The following is a 27,500-nucleotide window of genomic DNA, read 5'->3' as shown; positions in this document are numbered from 1 at the left end:
ACTCCATCACCAAACTCCAAACTGCATCAACACCATCACTACCATCCTACCCTACCATTAACCTCATCACCACCACCATCACCACTCTCTACCCTGTCATCACCACCCCTATACACATCACCACCACCCCATACGTAATACCAGAAGCTTAATTTAAGTATGGAATGTACACAGGATCACAAAAGTAGGTATAAGTATTGTGTTACCTACTTAGAATACTTACATACTTTTGTGATGCTGTGTACATACCATATATACTTAACTTAACCCAGCATTACATATACACATCATCCCTCTATGACCATACCCACATACCCTATCACCCCATCCAACATTACTCCCCCCCCCCCCAATACCCACCATCGGGCACCACCTCCCCCAGCGAGCGGTTGATGACGGAGAGGTCGGTGATGGGCGGGAGGTTGTGGGTGGACTTGAGGGTGGCCCCGTCGCAGGAGAAGTCCGCCAGGGGTTTGGGGTTTTCCGGCAACCCCGCCACCACGAAGTATTCCGCCACTCGTCTGTCCTCCATCGCATTGCCTGGGGGGGGGGGGGAAAGGGGGGTTTAGGTTGTAGTAGTAGTAGTAGTAGTAGTAGTAGTAATAGTAGTAGAAGTAGTAGTAGTAGTAGTATCAAGATGCCTCTTACACCTGAAATTGATCTCTCTTTTACCCACTCTTTACTCCACCTCAGACCACTCCACTTATCCTCCACCTCAGACCAATTCACTTATCCTCCACCTCAGACCACTCCACTTATCCTCCACCTCAGACCACTCCACTTATCCTCCACCTCAGACCACTCCACTTATCCTCCACCTCAGACCACTCCACTTATCCTCCACCTCAGACCACTTCACTTATCCTCCACCTCAGACCACTCCACTTATCCTCCACCTCAGACCACTCCACTTATCCTCCACCTCAGACCACTCCAATTATCCTCCACAATCTCCACCTCAGACCACTCCACTTATCCTCCACCTCAGACCACTCCACTTATCCTCCACCTCAGACCACTCCACTTATCCTCCACCTCAGACCACTCCACTTATCCTCCACCTCAGACCACTCCACTTATCCACACTTACTTAAATACAGGAAACTTTACTTATTGTCTTACTTATTCAGGTGTGTGTGTGTGTGTGTGCCCAGCTGACTGACACACACACACACACACATACACACACCCTTATTTAACCCCCAAACCCATAGTATCCCCCTGACCCCCACGCCACCACACACCGGGGGACGCAGCCACGTGACCCCTGACCCCGCGTGACCCAAGGGGAGGTCAAAATAGGGAGCCAGGACCCAGAAATTGATTGAGAAGGAAAAACAACACAGAACCCCACACAGACCGAAGGGGACAGACCGGACCTCAACTACGCCATTTCACGCCCTCTACCTGTCCCGGGGGGTTAATTAAGGTGTTCAGAGGGTCATTAGGGGTCAATACACACCTTTTCGTGGGTTGGGTTCAGGCCATCACTGCGAGGAGACACACACACGTACATACACACATACACACACAGTCGCCTAGAGACGGTCAAATTATCGTACTCTTGGGTGGTACCGGTACCGGCTAAATGGTATGGTACCGGTACTCGCTCGGTACCGGTACCAATACTATGGTCCTCACGATGTCCGGCTGTCATCACACATATTGGCGGATCTACATTTTTTTTTTGGGGGGGGGGGGACTTATAGGTACTCTGCCCGCAACCGAAATTTTTCAGTTGAATAGAGATTTGGGTTCTGTTCCCGGGCAGAGTGAGAGTTGAAATGGGCTCTCTGGGTGTACCGCTCTCTCTCTCTCCAGGGTGTAACGCTCTCCTCGAGGGTGTAACTTACTCACTCATAGTAACGCGCCCTTCTATACGATAGTGTGGGTAGTTTCAATTTCCTCAACCTCTCTTCATAGCTCAATTCCTTCAGTTCCAGCTTGGTCGTTCTTCTCTGCACTCCTTCTACAGCTCCTTCTAAGTGTCCCCGGGCTAGTGGATACGAGTTCCCCACAGCAAACACTCGTCACTATGCAACTCAAAACTCTACATATTGATTGATAGTTTATTGTTGCAGGTAAACAAGGGAGAAGGGAGGAACATGCCATCCCAACCCCCAGGCAGGACAGAGTGTGATTATACAACTATTAATACATGTGTGGGGAGCACCATGAAACTTAAAAGATACAATGGTAGGAAGGAAAGCACAACAAGGGAGAAGGGAGGAACATGCCATCCCAACCCCCAGGCAGGACATTATACAACCATTAATACATGTGTGGGGAGCACCATGAAACTAAAAGATACAATGTTAGGAAGGAAAGTACCACAAGGGAGGGGGCGGTACCTCCCCCTGGACAATAAGACAATAAAATGTGTGGACGGAGAACATTGCCCAAGCACTAGATGGGAATGAATACAGAGATAGAGTAAATACTAGTCCTTAAAGTAAAATATATATACGATCAAACTGTCCCGAGTCTAGCATGTGATCACCCCATGGGGAATAACACTCACACACATACATATATACATCTATTATTCACATCAACCAGGCATTAAAACCACCACAGGGGGACATCCGGGAGGCGGTGGCTGAGTCGTCAGTGTAACGGCCCCGTGTTCAGGAGGACGCGAGTTCGATCCCCGCCCGGTGCCACCAAGCTGGGATTTTGCAGCCGCCGCCGAGTGGCTTAAAACTACCCACATGCTGTCCAGAAGACCACCTATCAATCTAGATTCTAGGATCAAAGATGAGCTCTAGGAGGGCAGCATGAGCCAGTGCAAGATGGCGCCACTATAAACACTCGCCCGCGCCAGAACGGGCTGGGCCGACCATCAGGACCCACCGGGAAGAAGCCTTGGGCCGACCATCAGGATCCACCGGGAAGAAGCCTACCGGTGAATAGGCTGCAATGTAAAAAAAAATTAAAAAAAAGCATGGAGGCAGAATATTAAGTGGAACGAAGTGCCTTAATTGGAACACAAAACACATCGCATGCAGTTTATTGAGAGTATCAAGGTGTGAATGTGAAGGTAAGTAGGTAAGTAAGCCCTGGTAGTAACATAAATAAGTAAATTGGAAGGTATAGGTATAGTTTCAGGCTTATAACGTCAAGGAGACGGAAATGAGCACCGACGCAACGCGCAGCAATATATATCGCATGCTCCCCACTTTACCTACGAGGAGTATTTTATTAGGCAGACATTGTAGGTTGGTCTCTGGGTTACTATTTTTTATTTTTTTCCCATCCCAGAATCTCCTCCATAATGTAATTCGAAAATGTGTTAGCTAGGTTGATGGTGGTGGTGGTGATGATGGTGGTGGTGGTGGTGATGGTGGTGGTGGTGGTGATGGTGGTGGTGGTGGTGATGATGGTGGTGGTGGTGGTGATGATGGTGGTGGTGGTGGTGATGGTGGTGGTGATGGTGATGGTTGTGGTGGTAGTGGTGATGATGGTGGTGATGGTGGTGGTGATGATGGTGGTGATGATGGTGGTGGTGGTAGTGGTGATGGTGGTGGTGGTGGTGATGTTAGTAGTGGTGGTGGTGGTGGTGATGATGGTGGTGGTGGTGGTGGTGGTGACGATGGTGGTGATGATGGTGGTGGTGGTGGTGGTGATGATGATGGTGGTGGTGGTGATGGTGGTGGTGATGGTGGTGATGATGGTGGTGATGGACGTAGTGGCGGTGAATTGCTTTGGTAAATAAAAAAAAACAAATGAAAAATTCTTTATCAAGTGTTGAGGCACGGTAATGTATTAGATAACATTAAGCTACATTTATTTTGGAGGAATTCATTGGTACATTAAAATTAGGTCCCACGTACCCTGGAACCGCTATATATATACTGCTCACAGGATCAAAAGAGCATTACAGTAGTGAGAGTATTACGGTTCCTCCCTTCTCCCTTGTTGTTTACCTGCAACAAGGAATTATCAATCAATCAATCATATACTCTTAATTGATTCTGCTTCTTCATCACACGAGGATGGTACCGGTACTTGAGTTTTCGGTACCAGTACTCAAATTAACGGTACCTGCCTTTCCATATCGTACTCAGCATCTTGCCAATATATTTTTCTAACCTAAACTTTGATTCCCACACTAATAACACCGTTCAATTAAACTTTTCACCTTAGAGTTAATTTTTAAGTTATTCTTTACGAGTAGAAGGGATAAATCAATGTCAATTACGCTAGTTTGACCCTACAATAATTATTTTTTTAACCCTAGTCTTTCATGCCCACACTAATAACATCATTTCATCATTTTTTGCCTCAAGCCTAATTTTTTATATATTCTTTATGAGTGGAAAGACTATATCTACATTAAATACGCTGGTCGTACTTAGGAGTAAGTATCGCACATCTGCAAACGCTGGATGAGAAGGCCAGCATTCTTCAATTGTCGTACTCAGCTCATTATACATGTCTTTTTCTGACTCAAGGCTGTCACAACCATGCAAAACAACTATATTTATTATCTATACTTATCATTAAAACAGTTATTAATGATATTTTTGCATGGTTGAAAGCATAAATCTACGCTCCTAGAGCTAATCTGGAAATCGTAATTTTGGAGTAATTATCGCACACCTAAGAACGTCGAGGAAGGAAGGAGGTAGAGCGGGACCGGGAGGGGGCGACCTGCCTAAATATATTTTTTTCCTGTTTCATCGTGTTTTTATTGCTTGTTGGTTTATCTTATCTGTTTTTTACTTTGATTTATCGCATCATATCGTTTCCGGAAGCTACAGGAGGATGGGAGTTATGGATGCAATGGACAGGAAAGAAAACAGGAGGGAAGATTATGATAACTGCGTTTGTATTCATTTTCTCATTCATCCCCCATTCATTCATTCCCCATTCATTCATCCCCCATTCATTCATCCCCATTCATTCATCCCCCATTCATTCATCCCCCATTCATTCATCCCCATTCATTCATCCCCATTCATTCATCCCCCATTCATTCATCCCCATTCATTCATCCCCCATTCATTCATCCCCATTCATTCATCCCCATTCATTCATCCCCCATTCATTCATCCCCATTCATTCATCCCCATTCATTCATACCCATTCATTCATCCCCATTCATTCATCCCCATTCATTCATCCCCATTCATTCATCCCCATTCATTCATCCCCATTCATTCACCCCCATTCATTCATCCCCATTCATTCATCCCCATTCATTCATCCCCATTCATTCAACCCCATTCATTCATTCATCCCCATTCATTCATCCCCATTCATTCATCCCCATTCATTCATCCCCATTCAATCATCCCCATTCATTCATCCCCATTCATTCATCCCCTTTAATTCATCCCCATTCATTCATCCCCATTCATTCATCCCCATTCATTCATCCCCATTCATTCATCCCCATTCATTCATCCCCATTCATTCATCCCCATTCATCCCCATTCATTCATCCCCATTCATTCATCCCCATTCATTCATCCCCATTCATTCATCCCCATTCATTCATCCCCCATTCATTCATCCCCATTCATTCATCCCCATTCATTCATCCCCATTCATTCATCCCCATTCATTCATCCCCATTCATTCATCACCATTCATTCATCCCCATTCATTCATCCCCATTCTTTCATCTCCATTCATTCATCCCCATTCATTCATCCCCATTCATTCATCCCCATTCATTCATCTCCATTCATTCATCCCCATTCATTCATCCCCATTCATTCACCCCCATTCATTCATCCCCATTCATTCATCCCCATTCATTCATCCCCCTTCATTCATCCCCATTCATTCATTCATCCCCATTCATTCATCCCCATTCATTCATCCCCATTCATTCATCCCCATTCATTCAACCCCATTCATTCATCACCATTCATTCATCCCCATTCATTCATCCCCATTCATTCATCCCCATTCATTCATCCCCATTCATTCATCCCCATTCATTCATCCCCATTCATTCATCCCCATTCATTCATCCCCATTCATTCATCCCCATTCATTCATCATCCCCATTCATTCATCCCCATTCATTCATCCCCATTCATTCAACCCCATTCATTCATCCCCATTCATTCATCCCCATTCATTCATCCCCATTCATTCATCCCCATTCATTCATCCCCATTCATTCATCCCCATTCATTCATCCCCATTCATTCATCCCCATTCATTCACCCCCATTCATTCATCCCCATTCATTCACCCCCATTCATTCATCCCCATTCATTCATCCCCATTCATTCATCCCCATTCATTCTTCCCCATTCATTCATCCCCATTCATTCATACCCATTCATTCATCCCCATTCATTCATCCCCATTCATTCATCCCCATTCATTCATCCCCATTCATTCATCCCCATTCAATCAACCCCAATCATTCATCCCCATTCATTCATCCCCATTCATTCATCCCATTCATTCATCCCCATTCATTCATCCCCATTCATTCATCCCCATTCATTCATCATCTCCATTCATTCATCCCCATTCATTCATCCCCATTCATTCATCCCCATTCATTCATCCCCATTCATTCATCCTCATTCATTCACCCCCATTCATTCATCTCCATTCATTCATCCCCATTCATTCATCCCCATTCATTCATCCCCATTCATTCATCCCCATTCATTCATCCCCATTAATTCATACCCATTAATTGATACCCCATTCATTCATCCCCATTAATTCATCCCCATTCATTAATCCCCCATTCATTCATCCCCATTCATTCATCCCCATTCATACATCCCCATTCATTCATCCCCATTCATTCATCCCCATTCATTCATCCCCATTCATTCATCCCCATTCATTCATCCCCCATTCATTCATCCCCATTCATTCATCCCCATTCATTCAGCCCCATTCATTCATCCCCAGTCATTAATCCCCATTCATTCATCCCCATTCATTCATCCCCATTCATTCATCTCCATTCATTCATCCCCATTCATTCACCCCCATTCATTCATCCCCATTCATTCATCCCCATTCATTCATCCCCATTCATTCATCCCCATTCATTCATCCCCATTCATTCATCCCCATTCATTCATCCCCATTCATTCATCCCATTCATTCACCCCCATTCATTCATCCCCATTCATTCATCCCCATTCATTCATCCCCATTCATTCATCCCCATTCATACATCCCCATTCATTCACCCCCATTCATTCATCCCCATTCATTCATCCCCATTCATTCATACCCATTCATTCATACCCATTCATACATCCCCCATTCATACATCCCCATTCATTCATCCCCCATTCATACATCCCCATTCATACATCCCCATTCATACATCCCCATTCATTCATCCCCCATTCATACATCCCCATTCATTCATCCCCCATTCATACATCCCCATTCATTCATCCCCATTCATACATCCCCATTCATTCATCCCCATTCATTCAGCCCCAGGTTACTTCTCCCCTATGGACTTCTACGAGGGCCAAATTTTCACCTGTGGACCCCTACAACAAAGGCCAAATGTTTTATATAGGCCTTGAATTTGACACCCGGCCTGGCACCGTTAGCTGATGTAAAACAATTCTGACATGTTATTCAGTGTTAAGGATTGTGTACATTTAAGTATGGATTTTATTCCGAGCGCGTGTCTCCTAATTCTATTATAAGAAATTTAGAAATGATTAGAATCTTTATGAACCCCCTTGAAATCCTTCCATGGAGCCCTGATTGGGAGCATTGCCCTAATCACTGCACCACGGAGGCGTATCAGGTATTAAAAGGATTTGTGCATCGGCCGGGAATCGAACCCGGGCCTCCCGCGTGGCAGGCGAGAATTCTACCACTGAACCACCGATGCTTGATTACAGGTGAATTTATATTGTTTTTATTTCGCTTTTGTTTATCTTGCGTATTAATTTGTGCTTTAGTCTATTAATTGCATCTTTTACGGAAGTTACAAATGCAGGGAAGCAATGAGAAAAAGAACATGAATTTATGGATTTTTGATAGTTTATTGTTGCAAGTAAAAACAACAAAGGAGAAGGAAAGTTATACTACATATTTATTATTCTACTGTACGTGTTTTCTATGGCGTTTGTTTTCTTTTAATAATAATAATAATAATAATAATAATAATAATAATAATAATAATAATAATAATGATAATAGTTTAGAATTTATTTCCCCCAGCGGCATATATATAAAAAAAACAGGACAAGTAAACGAACGATATAGTCAAATTATAACTTCTATGATTAGTCTTTCGTACACAATTATTTGACAAGGCTTTTCGTATAAATGTTTGGGGCATTTCTAGGGGTAGTTTAAAAGCCCCCTTCCCTTCCCTTTCTTTCCTTTCCTTTCCTTCCCTTCGATCCCTTCCCTTCCCATTCCTTTCCTTTCCTTCCTTTCCTTCCCTTCCCATTTAATGATCCTTTCCTTTCCTTTCCTTCCCTTCCTTTCCTTCGATCCCTTCCCTTCCCTTCCTTTCCTTCCCTTCCCTTCCCTTCCTTCCCTTTCCTTCCTTCCCTTCCCATTCCTTCCCTTCCCATTCCTTCCCTTCCCTTCCTTTCCTTCCCTTCCCAAATTCCTTCCCTTTAGTGGTAGTGAGACCCTTCCTCTGCAACATGAACGTGAAAAAGACTAACTCCTTTTCGGCCTTGGGAACTAACATTAAAGGTGGAAGCGTCTGAGTCTGAGAGGAACGCATATTCCCTTCCTCTGTTACGTCAAGGGATGTTAGGCAAGGTCATGCAGTCTGGGGTTCATAAGGTATAACAGCCAGCGTGTGTACGTGCTTCCTCTCTCGCCAACCACACTCACACACGTCATGTAGACCTACCTCAAGGCCTATAGGAAGAATTACCTTGCACATTCCCGGTAGAGAGATCGGTTATAATTGATTTAAATGGATCGGGCTCCCATTATACACTGTTTCCGAAGGCCATAGAGAAGATTACCCGGGTTTTCAGATATAAAAGTCGGTTAAAGGTTCTATATTAAAAGCTGCATTGGGTTTTAATGGACTGTTTTGTGAGCCTAGTGATAGTTTATGTATATATGGGCTTAATGAATGGCAGAGATCGGTGGACAGATATATCGGGGTAGCTCCTATTACGACTGGTTCAAGATATAAAAGTCGGGTAAAAGGTTCTATATTAAAAGCTGTATTGGGTTTTAATGGAGTGTTTTGTGAGCTTAGTGATAGTTCATGAGTATATGGACTTAATGACAGAGAGATCGGTGGACAGATATATCGGGCTATAGCCGCTAAGATATATAAAAGTCTGGTAAAATCTTATATATTAAAAGCTGCATTGGGATTTCATGGAGTGTTTTGTGAGCTTAGTGATAGTTTATGAGTATATGGACTTAATGAATGACAGAGAGATCGGTAGACAGATATATCGGGCTAGCTGCTAAGATATATAAAAGCCTGGTAAAATCTTATATATTAAAAGCTGTATTGGGTTTTAATGGAGTGTTTTGTGAGCTTAGTGATAGTTTATGTATATATGGGCTTAATGAATGGCAGAGATCGGTAGACATATATATCGGGCTAGTTCCTATTACGACTGGTTCAAGATATAAAAGTCGGGTTAAAGGTTCTATATTAAAAGCTGCATTGGGTTTTCATGGAGTGTTTTGTGAGCTTAGTGATAGTTTATGAGTATATGAACTTAATGAATGGCAGAGAGATCGGTAGACAGATATATCGGGCTAGCCGCAAGATATATACAAGCCTGGTAAAATCTTATATATTAAAAGCTGCATTGGGTTTTCATGGAGTGTTTTGTGAGCCTAGTGATAGTTTATGAGTATATGGACTTAATGAATGGCAGATAGATCGGTAGACGGATATATCGGGCTAGCCGCTAAGATATATAAAAGCCTGGTAAAAGCTTCTATATTAAAAGCTGCATTGGGTTTTCATGGAGTGTTTTGTGAGCTTAGTGATAGTTTATGAGTATATGAACTTAATGAATGACAGATAGATCGGTAGACAGATATATCGGGCTAGCCGCAAGATATATACAAGCCTGGTAAAATCTTATATATTAAAAGCTGTATTGGGATTTCATGGAGTGTTTTGTGAGCCTAGTGATAGTTTATGAGTATATGGACTTAATGAATGGCAGAGAGATCGGTGGACATATATATCGGGCTGGCTCCTATTACGACTGGTTCAAGATATAAAAGTCGGGTTAAAGCTTCTATATTAAAAGCTCCATTGGGTTTTAATGGAGTGTTTTGTGAGCCTAGTGATAGTTTATGTATATATGGGCTTAATGAATGGCAGAGAGATCGGTAAACATATATATCGGGCTAGCTCCTATTACGACTGGTTCAAGATATAAAAGTCGGGTTAAAGGTTCTATATTAAAAGCTACATTGGGATTTCATGGAGTGTTTTGTGAGCTTAGTGATAGTTTATGAGTATATGAACTTAATGAATGGCAGAGAGATCGGTAGACAGATATATCGGGCTATCCGCAAGATATATAAAAGCCCAAAATCTTATATATTAAAAGCTGCATTGGGTTTTCATGGAGTGTTCTGTGAGCTCAGTGATAGTTTATGAGTATATGAACTTAATGAATGACAGAGAGATCGGTAGACAGATATATCGGGCTAGCCGCTAAGATAATATAAAAGCCTGGTAAAATCTTATATATTAAAAGCTGCATTGGGTTTTCATGGAGTGTTTTATGAGCTTAGTGATAGTTTATGAGTATATGGACTTAATGAATGACAGAGAGATCGGTAGACAGATATATCGGGCTAGCAGCTAAGATATATAAAAGCCTGGTAAAATCTTATATATTAAAAGCTGCATTGGGTTTTCATGGAGTGTTTTGTGAGCTTAGTGATAGTTTATGAGTATATGGACTTAATGAATGGCAGAGAGATCGGTAGACAGATATATCGGGCTAGCCGCTAAGATAATATAAAAGCCTGGTAAAATCTTATATATTAAAAGCTGCATTGGGTTTTCATGGAGTGTTTTATGAGCTTAGTGATAGTTTATGAGTATATGGACTTAATGAATGACAGAGAGATCGGTAGACAGATATATCGGGCTAGCCGCTAAGATATATAAAAGCCTGGTAAAAGCTTCTATATTAAAAGCTGCATTGGGTTTTCATGGAGTGTTTTGTGAGCTTAGTGATAGTTTATGAGTATATGAACTTAATGAATGACAGAGAGATCGGTAGACAGATATATCGGGCTAGCCGCTAAGATAATATAAAAGCCTGGTAAAATCTTATATATTAAAAGCTGCATTGGGTTTTCATGGAGTGTTTTATGAGCTTAGTGATAGTTTATGAGTATATGGACTTAATGAATGACAGAGAGATCGGTAGACAGATATATCGGGCTAGCCGCTAAGAGATATAAAAGCCTGGTAAAAGCTTCTATATTAAAAGCTGCATTGGGTTTTCATGGAGTGTTTTGTGAGCTTAGTGATAGTTTATGAGTATATGGACTTAATGAATGGCAGAGAGATCGGTAGACAGATATATCGGGCTAGCAGCTAAGATATATAAAAGCCTGGTAAAATCTTATATATTAAAAGCTGCATTGGGTTTTCATGGAGTGTTTTGTGAGCTTAGTGATAGTTTATGAGTATATGGACTTAATGGCAGAGAGATCGGTAGACAGATATATCGGGCTAGCCGCAAGATATATATAAAAGCCTGGTAAAATCTTATATATTAAAAGCTGCATTGGGTTTTCATGGAGTGTTTTGTGAGCTTAGTGATAGTTTATGAGTATATGGACTTAATGAATGACAGATAGATCGGTAGACAGATATATCGGGCTAGCCGCTAAGATAATATACAAGCCTGGTAAAATCTTCTATATTAAAAGCTGCATTGGGATTTCATGGACTGTTTTGTGCGCAAGTGATAATTTATGAAGACAGGTTAATGCCATGGGAGCTCAGACGCCTCCACAGACTTAATATTCTTGCATTAAAACCGTTGGGGCTGCAAAGTGCGGGGCGGGTGAAGAGAGGGAAGAAGAGGGCGAGCGGGGGCGGGAGGGAGAGAGCGGGAGGCTGGAGATTTGAAAGAACAGTTATTATCGTGACAGTTGAGGGAGATAAGAAGGCTGGAGAGGGAAGAGACGCAATGGTGGGCTTGGAACTGGAGATATAGAAGGTATAGGATATGACAAATTATCGAAACAAGAAGAAGAAGTACGAGAATGAACTACAGAAACAAGGAATATATTAGTGAAGAAAGGAAAATTATGATAAGTGAAGGTTAAAATTGATAGATGATGGGCTCGAAGGTATATATAGAAGGCTTTGAGGGTGATATATATAAGAGAAACAAGAATAAGAAGAAGTACGAGAATGAACTATTAGTGAAAAAGGGGAAATTATGATAAGGGAAGGGAAGGGAAGGTTAAAATTGATGGATGATGGGCTCGAAGGTATATATAGAAGGCTTTGAGGGTGACAAATTATCGAAACAAGAATAAGAAGTACGAGAATGAACTACAGAAACAAGGAATATATTAGTGAAAAAGGGGAAATTATCATAAGGGAAGGAAGGGAAGGTTAAAATTGATGGATAATGGAAGGACTCGAAGGTATATATAGAAGGCTTTGAGGGTGATATATATATTAGCGAAACAAGAATAAGAAGAACGAGAATGAACTAAAAACAAAGAATATAAGAGTGAAAAAAGGAAAATTATGATAAGGGAAGGGAAGGGAAGGTTGACGTATGATATGGAAGGGCTAAAAAAATTAATATATGTACGATAAGGAAAAAATTGTTCATATATATATATTACGTTTATTATTATTATGTTTTCTTATTCTTATTATTTTCCTATTATTACTAAAATTAGCTGCGCGTGGCCTTAGTGCTCATATCTCCGTCACGTTCATTGACCCTTATTATATATACGTACGCACGTAATAATCATCACAAATAATAACACTTCTAACTCATCGCTATTATTATTATTATTATTATTATTATTATTATTATTATTATTATTATTATTATTATTATTATTATTATTATTATTATTACAGGTAAAGAATTAATTATCTCCGTCACGTTCATTGACCCTTAATTATTATATATACGTACGCACATAATAATCATCACAAATAATAACACTTCTAACTCATCGCTATTATTATTATTATTATTATTATTATTATTATTATTATTATTATTATAGGTGAAGAAGTTGGGGTCATAGGGTACGCATCTACGCATGGCCATAGCTTGCATCATCCTCACTAATATATACCTGAATCATTACTCATTACTGTCATTATTAGTTATTATTAGTATTATTAATTTATTAGCGTCATTATTATTATTTTTGCGTGATAAAGGAAGTACAGCAGCGTCGACGCGAACGCCATCTGTCGGCCGCGGCGCCAAAGCACGTCCGGGCGAGGGTGCCAGATCGTCTTACTCACCCGCTTATATTCACCGATTTCCCGCCAAAAAAATGTCTCCTGCGCCCTAATAACGAGATTAATGTATATTCTTCCTTAAAATCGTAAATTCCTCATGTCCATTAGGAATCGTTAAGCGTCAAAAACCGGTAAATACGATGTTTTGGGGGTGAGAATACAACGTTGCCAGATTATCGTACTCGGAACACTGTCTTTATCGGTTCCGGGGCAAAGACTGACACCCCACATAACTTACGATATTCAACTAAACTATTTATCGACACCCTCAATTATTCATGGATTTTGGTTGTCGCTGTGGGTCAAAAAACGTGAAATATGAGAGGGCGAGTACGATGATTTGGCACCGTTGCAGGAATCTGGCAACGGTGCATCCGGGACTCAGTGTTATGGCGGCGACGGAGGGGGACGGACGTGTGTCGCCTCCTCCCGCCGCTCCCCTGCCAACCCCTGCCGAGGAGGGACTCACCGGGGCCCCTGTCAAGGCGGCAGAGGCGGCGCCCGGCGGAGGCTCAGCAGGGCGGCGCAGGAACTTTCCGGGCACGTGGGACCAGAGCATGCCCGCCACCAGCGATAGCGCGCATAACATGGCTTCGAGTTTTACGCCAGGTGCGATTTTGCCTTATTTAAACTTATTTTCACCTATTTAGATAACTTTCATGCATTATTTATTCACTTTAACACATTTGGAAGCTTGAAACACCATCGGGAGGGCGTGGAACCATGGGGGGACTGGTTTTGACATGGGGGGAATGCGTGTCAACCAAAACCAGTTATTTACACTTATTTTCATCTGTCTTGATCACGTTTATGGTTTATTTATACATTTTATCACCTGGGGGAGCTTGAAACACCATCAGGGGGGCGTGGAACCATGGGGGGACAGGTTTTGACAAGGGGGAATGCGTGTCAACCAAAGCCAGCTATTTTACACTCATTTATGCTTATTTTCACCTGTCTAGATCACGCTTATGGTTTATTTATTCATTTTATCACCTTGGGGAGCTTGAAACACCATCAGGGGGGCGTGGAACCATGGGGGGACAGGTTTTGACAGGGGGGGATGCGTGTCAACCAAAGCCAGTTATTTTGTCTTATTTAAACATATTTACATCATTCTGGGACATTACTTATTCATTTTAACACCTAGAGAAGCTTGAAACACCATCAGGGGGGCTTGGAACCATGGGGGGACAGGTCTTGACAGGGGGGAATGTGTGTCAACCAAAGCCAGTTATTTACACTTATTTACGCCTTCATGCTTGTGTTTATATGCTTCTATACGTTAATTTATTCATTTTACCACCTGGGGGAGCTTGAAACACCATCAGGGGGGCGTGGAACCATGGGGGGACAGGTTATGACAGGGGGGAATGCTTGTCAACCAAAGCCAGTTATTTACACTCATTTTCACCTGTCTAGATCACTTTTAAGGTTTATTTATTAATTTTAACACCTGGGGGAGCTTGTAACACTACCATGGGGGCTTGGAAACAGAAGGGACAGGTTTTGACAGGGGGCAGGTCAGGAGATGGATGTTAACCGATGTCTTGCCATTTTATACTGTCCTACACCTGTTTAGATCACATTTGGACATTATTTACTCATATTTACACCTGGGGAGCTTGAAACATCATCAGGGGTGTGTGAAACCAAGGAGGGACAGGTTTTGACAAGGGGGCAGTTTGGGAATGCATGTCAACCAAGGGCAGTTATATTGTCTTATTCACATGTATTTTCACCTATTGAGATCATTCTGGGACATTATTTACTGATATTTACACCTGGGGGAGCTTGAAACACCATCAGGGGGCTTGGAAACAGGAGGGGACTGGTTTTGACAAGGGGGCAGTTTGGGAATGCATGTCAACCTTTTTATTAGATACTAGGACATTATTTACTCATATTTACACCTGGGGGAGCGTGAAACACCATCAGGGGGGCGTGGAACCAAGGAGTGAACTTTTCGATAGGGGGGGGGGAATACATGTCAACCAAAGCCAGTTAGTTTACACATATTAATGCCTTCACACACCTGTTTAATTTATCCTACAAGTTAATTTACTCTTAACACCTGGGAGAGTGAGTCACACCAGCAGGGGGGCTTGGAAACAGTGGGACAGACTTTGACAGGGGGCAGTTTGGGGATGCTTGTCAACCTATGCCTCTTATTTTACAGCATTTAAAACCTTTCTGGCTGACCCTGGGAAGTTATTTACGTATATTTACACCTGGGGGAGGAAGTCACACCACCAGGGGGGCATGGAATGAGGGGGGTGAAGATTTTGACAGGGGGATATATGTTAATGAAAAACAGTTATTTTACACCTATTTATACCTATCTAGATGACCCTGGGGCATCTATTACTCCTATTTACACCTGGGAAAGCTTGAAACACTAATAGGGGGACTTGGAAACATAGGGGACAGGTTTTGACAGGGGGGCAGGTCAGGGATATGTGTCAACCGAAGTCCTGCTATTTTAGACTGTCCTACACCTGTTTAGATCACATTTGGACATAATTTTTATATATTTATACCTGGAGGAGCTTTTAACACTAACAGAGGGGACAGGTTTTGACAGGGGGGCAGGTCAGGGATGTATGTCAAGTGAAGTCCTGCCATTTTAGACTGTCCTACACCTGTTTAGACCACTTTTGAACATTATTTACATATATTTACACCTGGGGAGCTTGAAACACTTAACACAGGGGACATGTTTTGACAGGGGGGAGTGTCTGAGGATGCATGTCAACTAAACTTTCTTATTTTATACCTTTTCACACCTGTCTGGCTGATCCTATTCATTAATTTAGACATTAACACCTGGGGGAGTGATACACACCACCAGGGGGCTTGGAAACAGGGGGGACAGGTTTTGACAGAGGGCAGATTAGGGGATGCTTGTCAACCATAGCTGGTTATTTTGACACCTTTTAATATCTAGTGTATTCTGGTGTTTTATTTATGTATTTCTAACCCCAGGGGAGCTTGACACAACACCAGGGGGCTTGGGAACAGGGGGGACAGGTTTTTTTTTGTGCATGTCAAATTGTCAACCAAAGCCAGTTATTTTACACTTTTTATACCTATCCAGATGACCCAGGGGCTTTATTTATGTATTTCTAACCCTGGGGGAGCTTGAAATACTGACAGGGGGTAGGTTCTGGGATGCATGTCAACCCTAGATAGTTATTTTGACACCTTGTTATATCTGTCAAGTGTGTTCTGGGGCTTAATTTACACATATTTACACCTGGGGAAGGTTTTGACAAGGACGGGTTAGGGTGTGTGTGTGTCAACTCAAGGCTGTAACCATAGCAACCTTTCTCGGGGGATATAATAATGATAATAATAATAATAAAATAACAACAGAAATAAAAGTAGTAATAGTAGTAGTAATTGTTTCACCTAGTGGCATATATAAACTATAAACACAGGGAAATAGGAAATAGATGTACAATATTGAGATTAAACCATTGATAATTTTTGATACTTGTTATTTTAAGCTCTACAGGCACTCAGGATTCATAAATAACATGAGTAAGCTTGTTTTTATGTACTATGTAGTTAACTTCTCACCTGGTTCCCACACCTCAACACTTACTAGGGAGACCAGGAACTCTATAGCAACATGAAACACAAGTAGAATCAGTGTTGTGTAACCTCTGTAGGCACTCAGGGTGGATAAATAACATAAGTAAGCTTGTTTTTATGTATATAGTTAACTCCTCACCTGGTTCCCACACCTTAACACTTACTAGGGAGACCAGGAACACTTTAGACATGAAACACAAGTAGAATATCAGTGTTGTGTAACCTCTATTGGCACTCAGGGTGGATAAATAACATAAGTAAGCTTGTTTTTATGTATGTAGTTAACTCCTTACCTGGTTCTCACACCTTAACACTTACTAGGGAGACCAGGAACACTTTAGACATGAAACACAAGTAGAATATCAGTGTTGTGTAACCTCTGTAGGCACTCAGGATTCATAAATAACATGAGTAAGCTTGTTTTTATGTATATAGTTAACTCCTTACCTGGTTCCCACACCTTAACACTTACTAGGGAGACCAGGAACACTATAGACATGAAACACAAGTAGAATATAAGTGTTGTGTAACCTCTATAGGCACTCAGGATGGATAAATAAGTAAGCTTGTTTTTATGTATACAGTTAACTCCTTACCTGGTTCCCACACCTTAACACTTACTAGGGAGACCAGGAACACTATAGACATGAAACACAAGTAGAATATAAGTGTTGTGTAACCTCTGTAGGCACTCAGGGGGGATAAATAACATGAGAAAGCTTGTTTTTATGTATATAGTTAACTCCTTACCTGGTTCCCACACCTCAACACTTACTAGGGAGACCAGGAACACTTTAGACATGAAACACAAGTAGAAAATCAGTGTTGTGTAACCTCTATAGGCACTCAGGATGGATAAATAACATAAGTAAGCTTGTTTTTATGTATATAGTTAACTCCTTACCTGGTTCCCACACCTTAACACTTACTAGGGAGACATGAACACTATAGCAACATGAAACACAAGTAGAATGAGTGTTGTGTAACCTCTATAGACACTCAGGATTGATAAATAACATAAGTAAGCTTGTTTTTATGTATGTAGTTAACTCCTTACCTGGTTCCCACACCTTAACACTTACTAGGGAGACCAGGAACACTAGATATGAAACACAGGTTGAATATAAGTGTTATGTAACCTCTATAGGCACTCAGGGTTGATAAATAAGTAAGCTTGTTTTTATGTATATAGTTAACTCCTCACCTGGTTCCCACACCTCAACACTTACTAGGGAGACCAGGAACTCTATAGCAACATGAAACACAAGTAGAAAATCAGTGTTGTGTAACCTCTGTAGGCACTCAGGATTCATAAATAACATGAGTAAGCTTGTTTTTATGTATATAGTTAACTCCTTACCTGGTTCCCACACCTCAACACTTACTAGGGAGACCAGGAACACTTTAGATATGAAACACAAGTAGAAAATCAGTGTTGTGTAACCTCTGTAGGCACTCAGGATTCATAAATAACATAAGTAAGCTTGTTTTTATGTATATAGTTAACTTCTCACCTGGTTCCCACACCTCAACACTTACTAGGGAGACCAGGAACACTTTAGATATGAAACACAAGTAGAAAATCAGTGTTGTGTAACCTCTGTAGGCACTCAGGATTCATAAATAACATGAGTAAGCTTGTTTTTATGTATATAGTTAACTTCTTACCTGGTTCCCACACCTCAACACTTACTAGGGAGACCAGGAACTCTATAGCAACATGAAACACAAGTAGAATGAGTGTTGTGTAACTTCTATAGGCACTCAGGGTTGATAAATAACATAAGTAAGCTTGTTTTTATGTATGTAGTTAACTCCTTACCTGGTTCCCACACCTCAACACTTACTAGGGAGACCAGGAACACTTTAGACATGAAACACAAGTAGAATATCAGTGTTGTGTAACCTCTATAGACGCTCAGGATTCATAAATAACATAAGTAAGCTTGTTTTCATGTATATAGTTAACTCCTCACCTGGTTCCCACACCTCAACACTTACTAGACAGCCAGGAACACTATAGCAACATGAAACACAGTAATAAGTAGAAAATATAGGCTGGTCAGGGTAGATTGCTGGATATGGTTAATTTTATATATCTCATTTACTTCTTTTGCCACCCTAACACTTAACCAAGGAAAGAAACACAAAGGGAAGACTAAAAACACACAGAAATGCAGTAATAAGTATAGAATCGAGGTTAGGTAAGGTAGCTTTCTAGATATGGTTAGTTTTATACATTTATTTAACTTCTAACACTTACAGAAACACTACAACACTTCAGAAACATACACCAATGAGTTATCGATAAAGTTAACCAGTATAAATTCATGAACTTTTAAGATTTACTCCACTGCAACACACACCTACCACACACACTACCCTTGATATGAAGCTTGAAACACTGAAGAAACACTAGTAAAACACATACAACACTGAAGAAACACTATGATTACTAGAAAATGAAAGGTTAAGTAAGATAGATTTAAGTATATGGTTAGTTTTATACATTTAAGTAACTTACTATGACCCTAACACTTACAGAAACACTAAACAACAACACTGCAACACTTTAGAAACACACCAATAAGTTTTGTATAAAGTTAACCAGTATAAATTCATGAACTTTTAAGATTTACTCCTCTGCAACACACACCTACCACACACACTACCCTTGATATGAAGCTTGAAACACTGAAGAAACACTAGTAGAACACATGCAACACTGAAGAAACACTATGATTACTAGAAAGGTTAATTAAGATAGATTTAAGTATATGGTTAGTTTTATACATCTAATTAACTTTCTATGACCCTAACACTTACAGAAACACTAAACAACAACACTGCAACACTTCAGAAACACACCAATAAGTTTTGTATAAAGTTAACCAGTATAAATTCATGAACTTTTAAGATTTACTCCTCTGCAACACACACCTACCACACTCACTACCCTTGATATAAAGCTTGAAACACTGAAGAAACACTAGTAGAACACATGCAACACTTCAGAAACACAATGATTACTAGAGAATGGAAGATTAAATAAGATAGATTTTTGAATTGGATTAGTTTTATACATTTAATTAACTTACTATGACCCTAACACTAATAACAACACTGCAACACTTCAGAAACACTACAAGGACATATAGAACACAAAAATAAGTAGAAGATGAAGGTTGATTAGGATACATAGCAGTTGGATATGGTTAATTTTACACAATTATTTAACTTTCTTCCCACTCTAACACTTTCAGAAACACTACAACACTACAAGAAGACAAGAAACACAAATTACGTTAAGAATCAAGGTTAACTTAGATAGATATTTGGATGTTGTTAATTTCCCACATCAAATTAGCTCTCTACATCTTCAACACTTAGAGAAACAATAAAGAAACACTGCAGGAACACATGGAACTCTAATCACTGCAGGAAGTTGATAGACAAAGGTTAACTTGTAGTCATTCATTAAGATAAATTTTTCCTATTCTGGAACTTTCTCTCTCTCTCTCTCTCTCTCTCTCTCTCTCTCTCAAGGTTAACTTTAGTATACTCATTCATGAAGAAAATTTTTTCCTACTCTGCAACATTCTCTCTCTCTCTCTCTCTCTCTCTCTCTCATTGTTGTTTTTGTTGTTTCTTTTACCTTAAACTACCTTACCTTACTTTCTCTTTCCTTTTCTTTCTCTTCCTTTCCTTTCCTTTCCTTTCCTCCTCATCCCTTCCCTCCCCTCTCCTCCCTATCCTTTTCATATACTTTCCTTCCCTTTCCTTTCCTTCCTTTCCCTTCCCATCCCTTCCATATACTTTCCTTCCCTTTCCTTCCTTTCCCTTCCCTTCCTTTTCCATCCTTTACCTTATCATACCTTACACACACACACACACACACACACACACACACACACACACAGCACCAGCATAACCATAAAAGGACAAATACTCTGAAGGAAATTAAATGTCAATGAAATTCCACTCTAATATTCTTGGAGGTGGAAACACAACACACACTTGATTTAGAGATTATTAAAAAAACATTGACAGTAAATGATTTTGAGTATGGGAAAGATTATAGATATTTTCCTGTGGCGAATTTGTAGTTTTTCGTTGGTGAACCAGATTTCGAAGGGCAAAAATATTAACAATTATGTGTAGATTATGGAGTTCCAGCTCAGTTTCCCTCAACATAGTAACACAACACATTTTCTATATTTTAATCCTGTATCAATCATATCTTCACCAAATTCATGTTTTTTGTGTGTGTTGTAACCAATATCGTATCTATTCCCTACAGATGATAATGAGGATAGAGATAGTGAGTGATGGTGAGGATAGGGTGATAATGAGGATAGGGATGTGAGTGATAATGAGGAGGATAGGGAGGAATAGTCATGTCTTTTATTTTTTTTTCCTCTGATTTCTTTCAATATTGTTTCTTCATAATTTTAGCCCTGCAATCCATTCTTTCCGCCCCTCCCCCCCTGCTCCCCCCCACACACACACGGACATCATCTCTTATGTCAATCAATTCTTAAACCACCTCCTCCCTTTTTTCCATCCCCATAAACTATACGGTAATTCTGTAAATCTCTGTAATTCCACCATTTTTTGAACTTAGTCCTGCAATCCATTCTTTCCCCCTCAGTTCCCCCTCCCTCGCAGACATCATCTCTTTTGTCAATCAATTTTTTAACAAACCTTCTATTCCCTTTTTCTTTCACCCCCATGAACTATCTCTGTAAACCTCTGTAATTCCACTAGTGTTCCTCAAGGTAGACAAATAACACTGTTTCCCATAGATTTTGATGCATTTGTTAAGGTTTCAGTCTTTTCTAAGCCAATTTCCTTTTTTATTATTTTTTATGTGTGTGTGTGTGTGTGTGTGTGTGTGTGTGTGTGTTAATTCCACTATAGTATACCTCAAGGTAGACAAATAACACTTTTTCCGATAGATTTTGATGCATTTGTTAAGGTTTCAGTCTTTTCTAAGCCAATTTCCTTTTTTTATTATTTTTTATGTGTGTGTGTGTGTGTGTGTGTGTGTTAATTCCACTATAGCATTCCTCGAGGTAGACAAATGACACTTTTTCCCATAGATTTTGATGCATTTGTTAAGGTTTCAGTCTCATTTCTACACCAAGTTCCTTTTTTTTGTATCTAACCAATGATGCATAAACTGATCACAAATGCGTTTATATATATTATGAAATGGTTTGCGTGAGTGATGATTTTTTCTCATTCATCTCGCTTAGAGGGACCATTAAGAAACATGGTCCCCGCAGCTACTGGGTTAAATCACTCATCCCTTCCTTAGTATCCTCAGATTAGTCATACTTCCTCTAATATTAATGTTCTATGGTGACTCTATAGTGATATTTCCTCAAGATATTATACAGGTTAAGTTATATATGCGGTGGAGAAATATTAAAAGTGTTATTAAACTCACGACACGGCTAAGATACTGGTTGCTAACTCTTGCATTAGAAAGTGGGATGAGATTTTAAAGAGACCCTTCATTAAAATCCCTCCCTCGCCTTCCTTCCCTCCCCTTCAGAACCTCCACTTTGCACAGCCGAGTCTGGACCACTAGACACCAGCGATCACCACCACCACCACCACCCGCGTCACCACCACCGCCACCACCACCACCCCGCCCGCCACCACCCCCGCCACCACCACCACCACCACCATCACCACCACCACAAGAAGAAGAAGCACCGGGAGAGGGAGAGAGAGCGAGAGCGCGGACACACCAAGAAACACAGGCACAGGGTGAGAGAGAGAGAGAGAGAGAGAGAGAGAGAGAGAGGAAATAAGGGAATAGATTAATAGAAGGGAAAGAAAGATAAAGATAGAGAGAGAGAAATTGGAAGTAAATTAGAGAGAAAAAAAATTAAAGTAGACAGAAATATACAACCACTACATTACCCCCCATTATCTACCCCCCCCCTTCTTCACCCCCCCAGGACAAGGAGCGAGGGGGTGAGACCATTCTGAGGTGGCGCGGCGGAGGCGACGGCGAGAGCGGAAGCGGTGGAAGCGGCGGAAACACCCCCGACCACGGACAGGTACTGACGAAAGTGAGGATAGGGATAGTGAATGATAGTCAGGATAGGGATAGTCTTGGTAGTAATGAGGGTAATGGTAATAGTGTTATTGATAGGATGAAATACTAATGCTCTCTCTTTTTCCCTCCCCTTTCCTTCTCCTTCCCCTCCCCCCCCTCAGGAGAGAAGCTTCACCCCCCCACCCCTGCGGCTTCCCCCTAGAAACCACCTGGGGTCCTCATCTGACGGGGGGGACTCCTCTGACTCCCTCTCCCTCACCCCCTCGCCACCCCACCACCCACGCACCGGCCACCCCCTCCACCCCCACCCTCAGGAGCCCCCCAGGGTGCCCCCACACGCCCCGCTAGGCTCCACCTCACCCCCCAGCCCTTCTCTGCCCCCCTCGTCATCCTCGCCCCTTCCCCTCCACCCCCATGCCCCTCTGCACCCCCTCCTCCCCCCTCTACGCCCCCACACCTGTCCGCCTGGCCAGCCCCCCACAGTCCCCCCCGGCTGAGCCCTCATGCAGTCCCTCCTGGCCCCCGGAGCCCCCGCCCCGCTCCCCTGAAATACCCCCTCCCCCGCCCAAGTCCCCCTCCTCCACCATGCTCCTGGCCCCGGCCTCCCCTCCCCCCCCAGCCTCTCCTGGCATGGAGGGGCTGCCCCCAGACCCCCTCAGCAGTGGGGTAAACACACACCACAGGTTAACGGAGGGGCAGTCCACCCCGCCCCTCCCACCCCACCCCTTCCTCCCCACCAGTCTCCCCAGGCACCCCGCCACTGCCCCAGGGCCCCGCCACACCACCCCATCAGGCGGCCCCCCATGCCTCACCCCCCAGTGAATCTCAGGCCCCTGGCCCCCCCACAGCCCCAGACCCGCCGGCCCCACCGGGGGAGGAACCCCCTGAGCGGGACACCCCCTCACCCCTGCCGGACTGTACCTTTGAGTGCCCCAAGTCCCCGTCACCTCAGTTTGGCTCCCCCTCCTCCTCCCGCTCCTCCCTCCCCTGCCCCCTACCAGGGCCCGCAGCCCCATCCCTCCCCCAGCCCCGCCCCGCCCCGCAGCCCCAGGGTGGAGGTGCCGGCAATTCTGTCACCCACCAATTCTCTCAAGTTGGAAGTGCTATCACCACCCCCGCCCCGCTCCCCCCGGGCCAGTCAGCCCCTCGCTGTCCCCCGGACGGCCCCACCCACCCCCAGGCCCCGGCCCCGGTCTCCCATGGACCTGCCCCTGCCCCGGTGGCGGCCTGACCCTGCTGTGCGACACAAGTCTCGTCCCGTCCCCTGCCCCACGCCTTCCCCCATCCTGACCCCAGAGGCTGCCCCGCCCCGCCCAGTCACCATCCCACCCTCGGCTGAAAAGCTGCGGCGGTTCAGTGAGGAGGAGGGCCTGGAGGGGCGAGGCGGGGCCGGGGCGGGGGGCGAGGGGCACGACACAGCCGAGAGTGGCTTTGACGACGGCAGTGACTTGTCCCCCGACCACAAGCCTGAGGCCCCGGCGCCTCGCCCCACGCCAGCCCCGGCAGACGAGGATGCTGCCCCCACCAGCACTAGCAGCACCAGTGATACCCCGGAGGAGCCCCAGCCCCAGCCCCAGGCAGCAGCGGCGGCGACGGCGGCAGTGGCTCCCAAGCTGGACTTCAAGAGTGAGGTGCTGGACGAGCTGTGCAAGTTTGCCGAGGAAGGCGACACCACCATCTACACCGGCCCCGCCCGCACCCGCCCTGAAGGGGAGGCTGACCCGCCCCGGGAGGAGGAGCCCCCAACTCCACCCCTGCACCGTGGGGAGTCCTACATCAAGACCTCCACCCTCAGGAAGCCCCCAACCTCCTCCAAGAAAAGTGACGCCCCGCGGGGCCTCGACACTCCAGCCCTGCCCCGCCGAGAGGAGATTGAGTCTGGCAGTGAGGGCCCCACCACGCCCCGCCGCTGCTCAGAGGACCAGCGCCCCATGGCCCTCACGGAACCTGCCCGGGGCGGGGCAAAGGGCAGCCCTGAAAAGGATGCCAGTCAAGGTGGGGACAAGGTAGAAAAAGGCAGCAGTGTGGCAGCGGCAGCCCCGGCCCCAACCACAAGCCCCGCCCCGGCCCCGATACCAGAGAAGCCCCAGGTCAGCGAGGACATCACCACCACGACCACCACCACCGTCAGCCCCAGCAGCAGCACGCACCACCGGCCCCGGCAGAGCAGTACCAGCAGCAACACCCCGGCCAGCTCCACCCCGGCAGCGTCGTCGTCGTCGTCCGGGGCACGGCGGCGGGAGTGCCCCAAGTGTTACAAACGCAGCAAGACCAAGCGATACAACATTGGGGTGCAGTGCCGCCGCGACAAGGCCGAGCCCCGCCCCCACCACCACGCCCCGCCCTCCACGCCCACCACCGCCGGCCCTGCCACCGCCCCGCACCAATGCCCACCCCCAGTGTTCCCTAAGTTGGACTTCGGGACCAGGCATGTGTCACTGCCCCGCCCCCCTGCTGGAGCCGGGGCGCCGGGGCTGGAGGCGTGTCGGTATGGGCGGTTCATCCACGTGGAAACCTACCCCAACGGCGGGGCGACGGTGCTCCACCTGTACCAAGACCAGCTGGCGACCCTCAGCCCCCAGGACCAAGAGCAGCTGGCACAAGAGTTCCTGCAGGTGGGTCTCTCTCTCTCTCTCTCTCTCTCTCTTCATTACTTTCTCTTCTTTTTCTTTATTTTCTCTATCTTCTCCCTTTTGTCTTAACTCTCTCTCTCTCTCTCTCTCTCTCTCTCTCTCTCTCTCTCTCTCTCTCTCTCTCTCTCTCTCTCTCTCTCTCTCTCTCTCTCTCTCTCTCTCTCTCTCTCTCTCTCTCTCTCTCTCTCTCTCTCTCTCTCTCTCTCTCTCTCTCTCTCTCTCTCTCCCTCTCTCTTTAATTTCTTGCTCTAATCTCTCTCCTTTTTGCCATTGATTTAAGTAAGTTTTTAATCATGCAGATTCACAGACCTAATCAAGCTAACCTAACAATGTACTCTACAAACTCTATATCTCACACACACACACACACACACACACACACACACACAGTCAGTCAGTCAGTCAGTCAGTCAGTCAGTCATCCATTCCCAGCCTAACCAAACTCTAAAATGTCTACTCTCCTCACACACACAAACACACACACACTAACCTAACCTAACCTACCATATTCCCTCCACACACACACACACACATACACATATACAAGAAAAAAACACACACACATACGCACACATACACGAACAAACACTTTTTGCACTCTTTGTTGCCCCTGAGCTGTTTTCTTTGATGGAAAACAAAAAAACATGTACCCACCCACACCCTAACCTAACCTAACCTAACCTCCTCCTCCCTCCCCCCTGCAGGTCGTATTCTCCGAGGACGAGGCCGGGTACGCCCACCACGTCTGCGGCATCGTGCACAATGCCGCGCGCTACATGCCGGACCTACTGGACTACATGGCCGAGACACACCCCAACCTCTTTGTCAAGGCAGGGGTGATCGGACACATCGGCAGGAACTCGGACCTGGAGACCTTCACCATGGAGAAGTACAGGGATGAGGTGAGGGAGGGAGGGAGAGAGAGGGGGAGAGAAAAAGGGATGGAGGGAAGTGGGGCAGAGAGAGAGAGAGAGAAGGGTAGAGGAAGAAAGAGTGAGAGAGCTTGAGGGATTAGCACAGGGACGAAATGAGGGAGGGAGAGAAAAAGGGGGAGGGAGAGAGAGAAAGGGAAGAGGAAGAAAGAGGGAGAGAGCATGGAGGATTAGTGAAAGGAGAGAGGAGTGAGAGATAGGCCAGTTAGGAAGGGTAGAGGGAGAAAGAGGGAGAGAGCATGGAGGATTAGTGAAGGGAGAGAGGAGTGAGAGATAGGCCAGTTAGGAAGGGTAGAGGGAGAAAGAGGGAGAGAGCATGGAGGATTAGTGAAAGGAGAGAGGAGTGAGAGATAGGCCAGTTAGGAAGAGGGAGAGAGCATGGAGGATTAGTGAAAGGAGAGAGGAGTGAGAGATAGGCCAGTTAGGAAGGGTAGAGGAAGAGTGAGAGCATGGAGGATTAGTGAAAGGAGAGAGGAGTGAGAGATAGGCCAGTTAGGAAGGGTAGAGGAAGAGAGAGAGAGCATGGAGGATTAGTAAAGGGAGAGAGGAGTGAGATACTAGCACCCTAACATACTCATTCACATCCTCACTCACCTACAACATCTACTACCCACCCCACTACACCCTTACTCTCCTCACCCATGCCTTTCCCTTTCCCCCAGACCCTCACACACCCTCCTTCAACCTCCCCCAGATCCCTACTCACCCACCGCATCTCCCTTTCCTTGCAGGTATATAAAAGTTACAGCAATGGTACGTTCCGCGCTGGGCCGCTGCACCAGGTTAGCGTAGTGGGCACCGTACACGAGGAGGTGGGCGGC

At 44.2% G+C, this 27,500-nt stretch overlaps 2 protein-coding genes, 1 long non-coding RNA gene and 1 other non-coding gene across 9 annotated transcripts in view; 1 reads left to right on the top strand and 3 right to left on the bottom strand.

The window, feature by feature from the left end:
- The window catches only part of LOC127006296 (DENN domain-containing protein Crag-like), a 43,974-nt gene extending 42,416 nt beyond the window's left edge, over nucleotides 1-1,558 (bottom strand). For all 3 annotated transcript variants that reach the window (XR_007759391.1, XR_007759392.1, XM_050876010.1), the window contains exons 1-2: nucleotides 1,463-1,558; nucleotides 361-540 (exon numbers count right to left, since the gene is read on the bottom strand). Coding sequence is in view for 1 of the 3 variants with exons in the window: in XM_050876010.1 (XP_050731967.1) it covers nucleotides 361-532 (172 nt within the window). In the remaining 2 variants the exon portion in view is untranslated. The remainder of the gene's footprint in view (nucleotides 1-360; nucleotides 541-1,462) is intronic.
- Nucleotides 1,559-7,778: 6,220 nt separating this feature from the next.
- Nucleotides 7,779-7,849, bottom strand: Trnag-gcc (transfer RNA glycine (anticodon GCC)). Its single transcript has one exon. It is a non-coding gene; the product is annotated as a tRNA-Gly (tRNA).
- Nucleotides 7,850-13,805: 5,956 nt separating this feature from the next.
- LOC127006444 (uncharacterized) overlaps nucleotides 13,806-27,500 on the top strand; it is a 19,998-nt gene continuing 6,303 nt past the window's right edge. Inside the window, 9 exon segments of the mRNA XM_050876396.1 lie at nucleotides 13,806-14,053; nucleotides 22,602-22,819; nucleotides 23,014-23,115; nucleotides 23,276-23,596; nucleotides 23,734-23,780; nucleotides 23,814-24,116; nucleotides 24,118-25,729; nucleotides 26,452-26,649; nucleotides 27,411-27,500. The exon segment at nucleotides 27,411-27,500 is cut by the window's right edge and continues 51 nt beyond it. Coding sequence (XP_050732353.1) covers nucleotides 13,834-14,053; nucleotides 22,602-22,819; nucleotides 23,014-23,115; nucleotides 23,276-23,596; nucleotides 23,734-23,780; nucleotides 23,814-24,116; nucleotides 24,118-25,729; nucleotides 26,452-26,649; nucleotides 27,411-27,500 — 3,111 coding nt within the window. The 5' untranslated portion in view covers nucleotides 13,806-13,833.
- Nucleotides 17,091-18,707, bottom strand: LOC127006295 (uncharacterized). 4 transcript variants are annotated; one of them, XR_007759387.1, is made up of 3 exons: nucleotides 18,415-18,707; nucleotides 18,029-18,111; nucleotides 17,091-17,418 (listed from the first exon to the last, which is right to left on the bottom strand). It is a non-coding gene; the product is annotated as an uncharacterized LOC127006295 (long non-coding RNA). The 4 variants fall into 4 exon arrangements; XR_007759389.1 differs by having other exon boundaries at nucleotides 17,091-17,264; XR_007759388.1 differs by having other exon boundaries at nucleotides 18,569-18,707.

The sequence above is a fragment of the Eriocheir sinensis genome, chromosome 32 (assembly GCF_024679095.1).
Source record: "Eriocheir sinensis breed Jianghai 21 chromosome 32, ASM2467909v1, whole genome shotgun sequence".
Lineage (NCBI taxonomy): Eukaryota > Metazoa > Arthropoda > Malacostraca > Decapoda > Varunidae > Eriocheir > Eriocheir sinensis.
The sequence above is the reverse complement of the archived record's forward strand: the minus strand, read 5'-3'. Positions and strand labels throughout refer to the sequence as shown.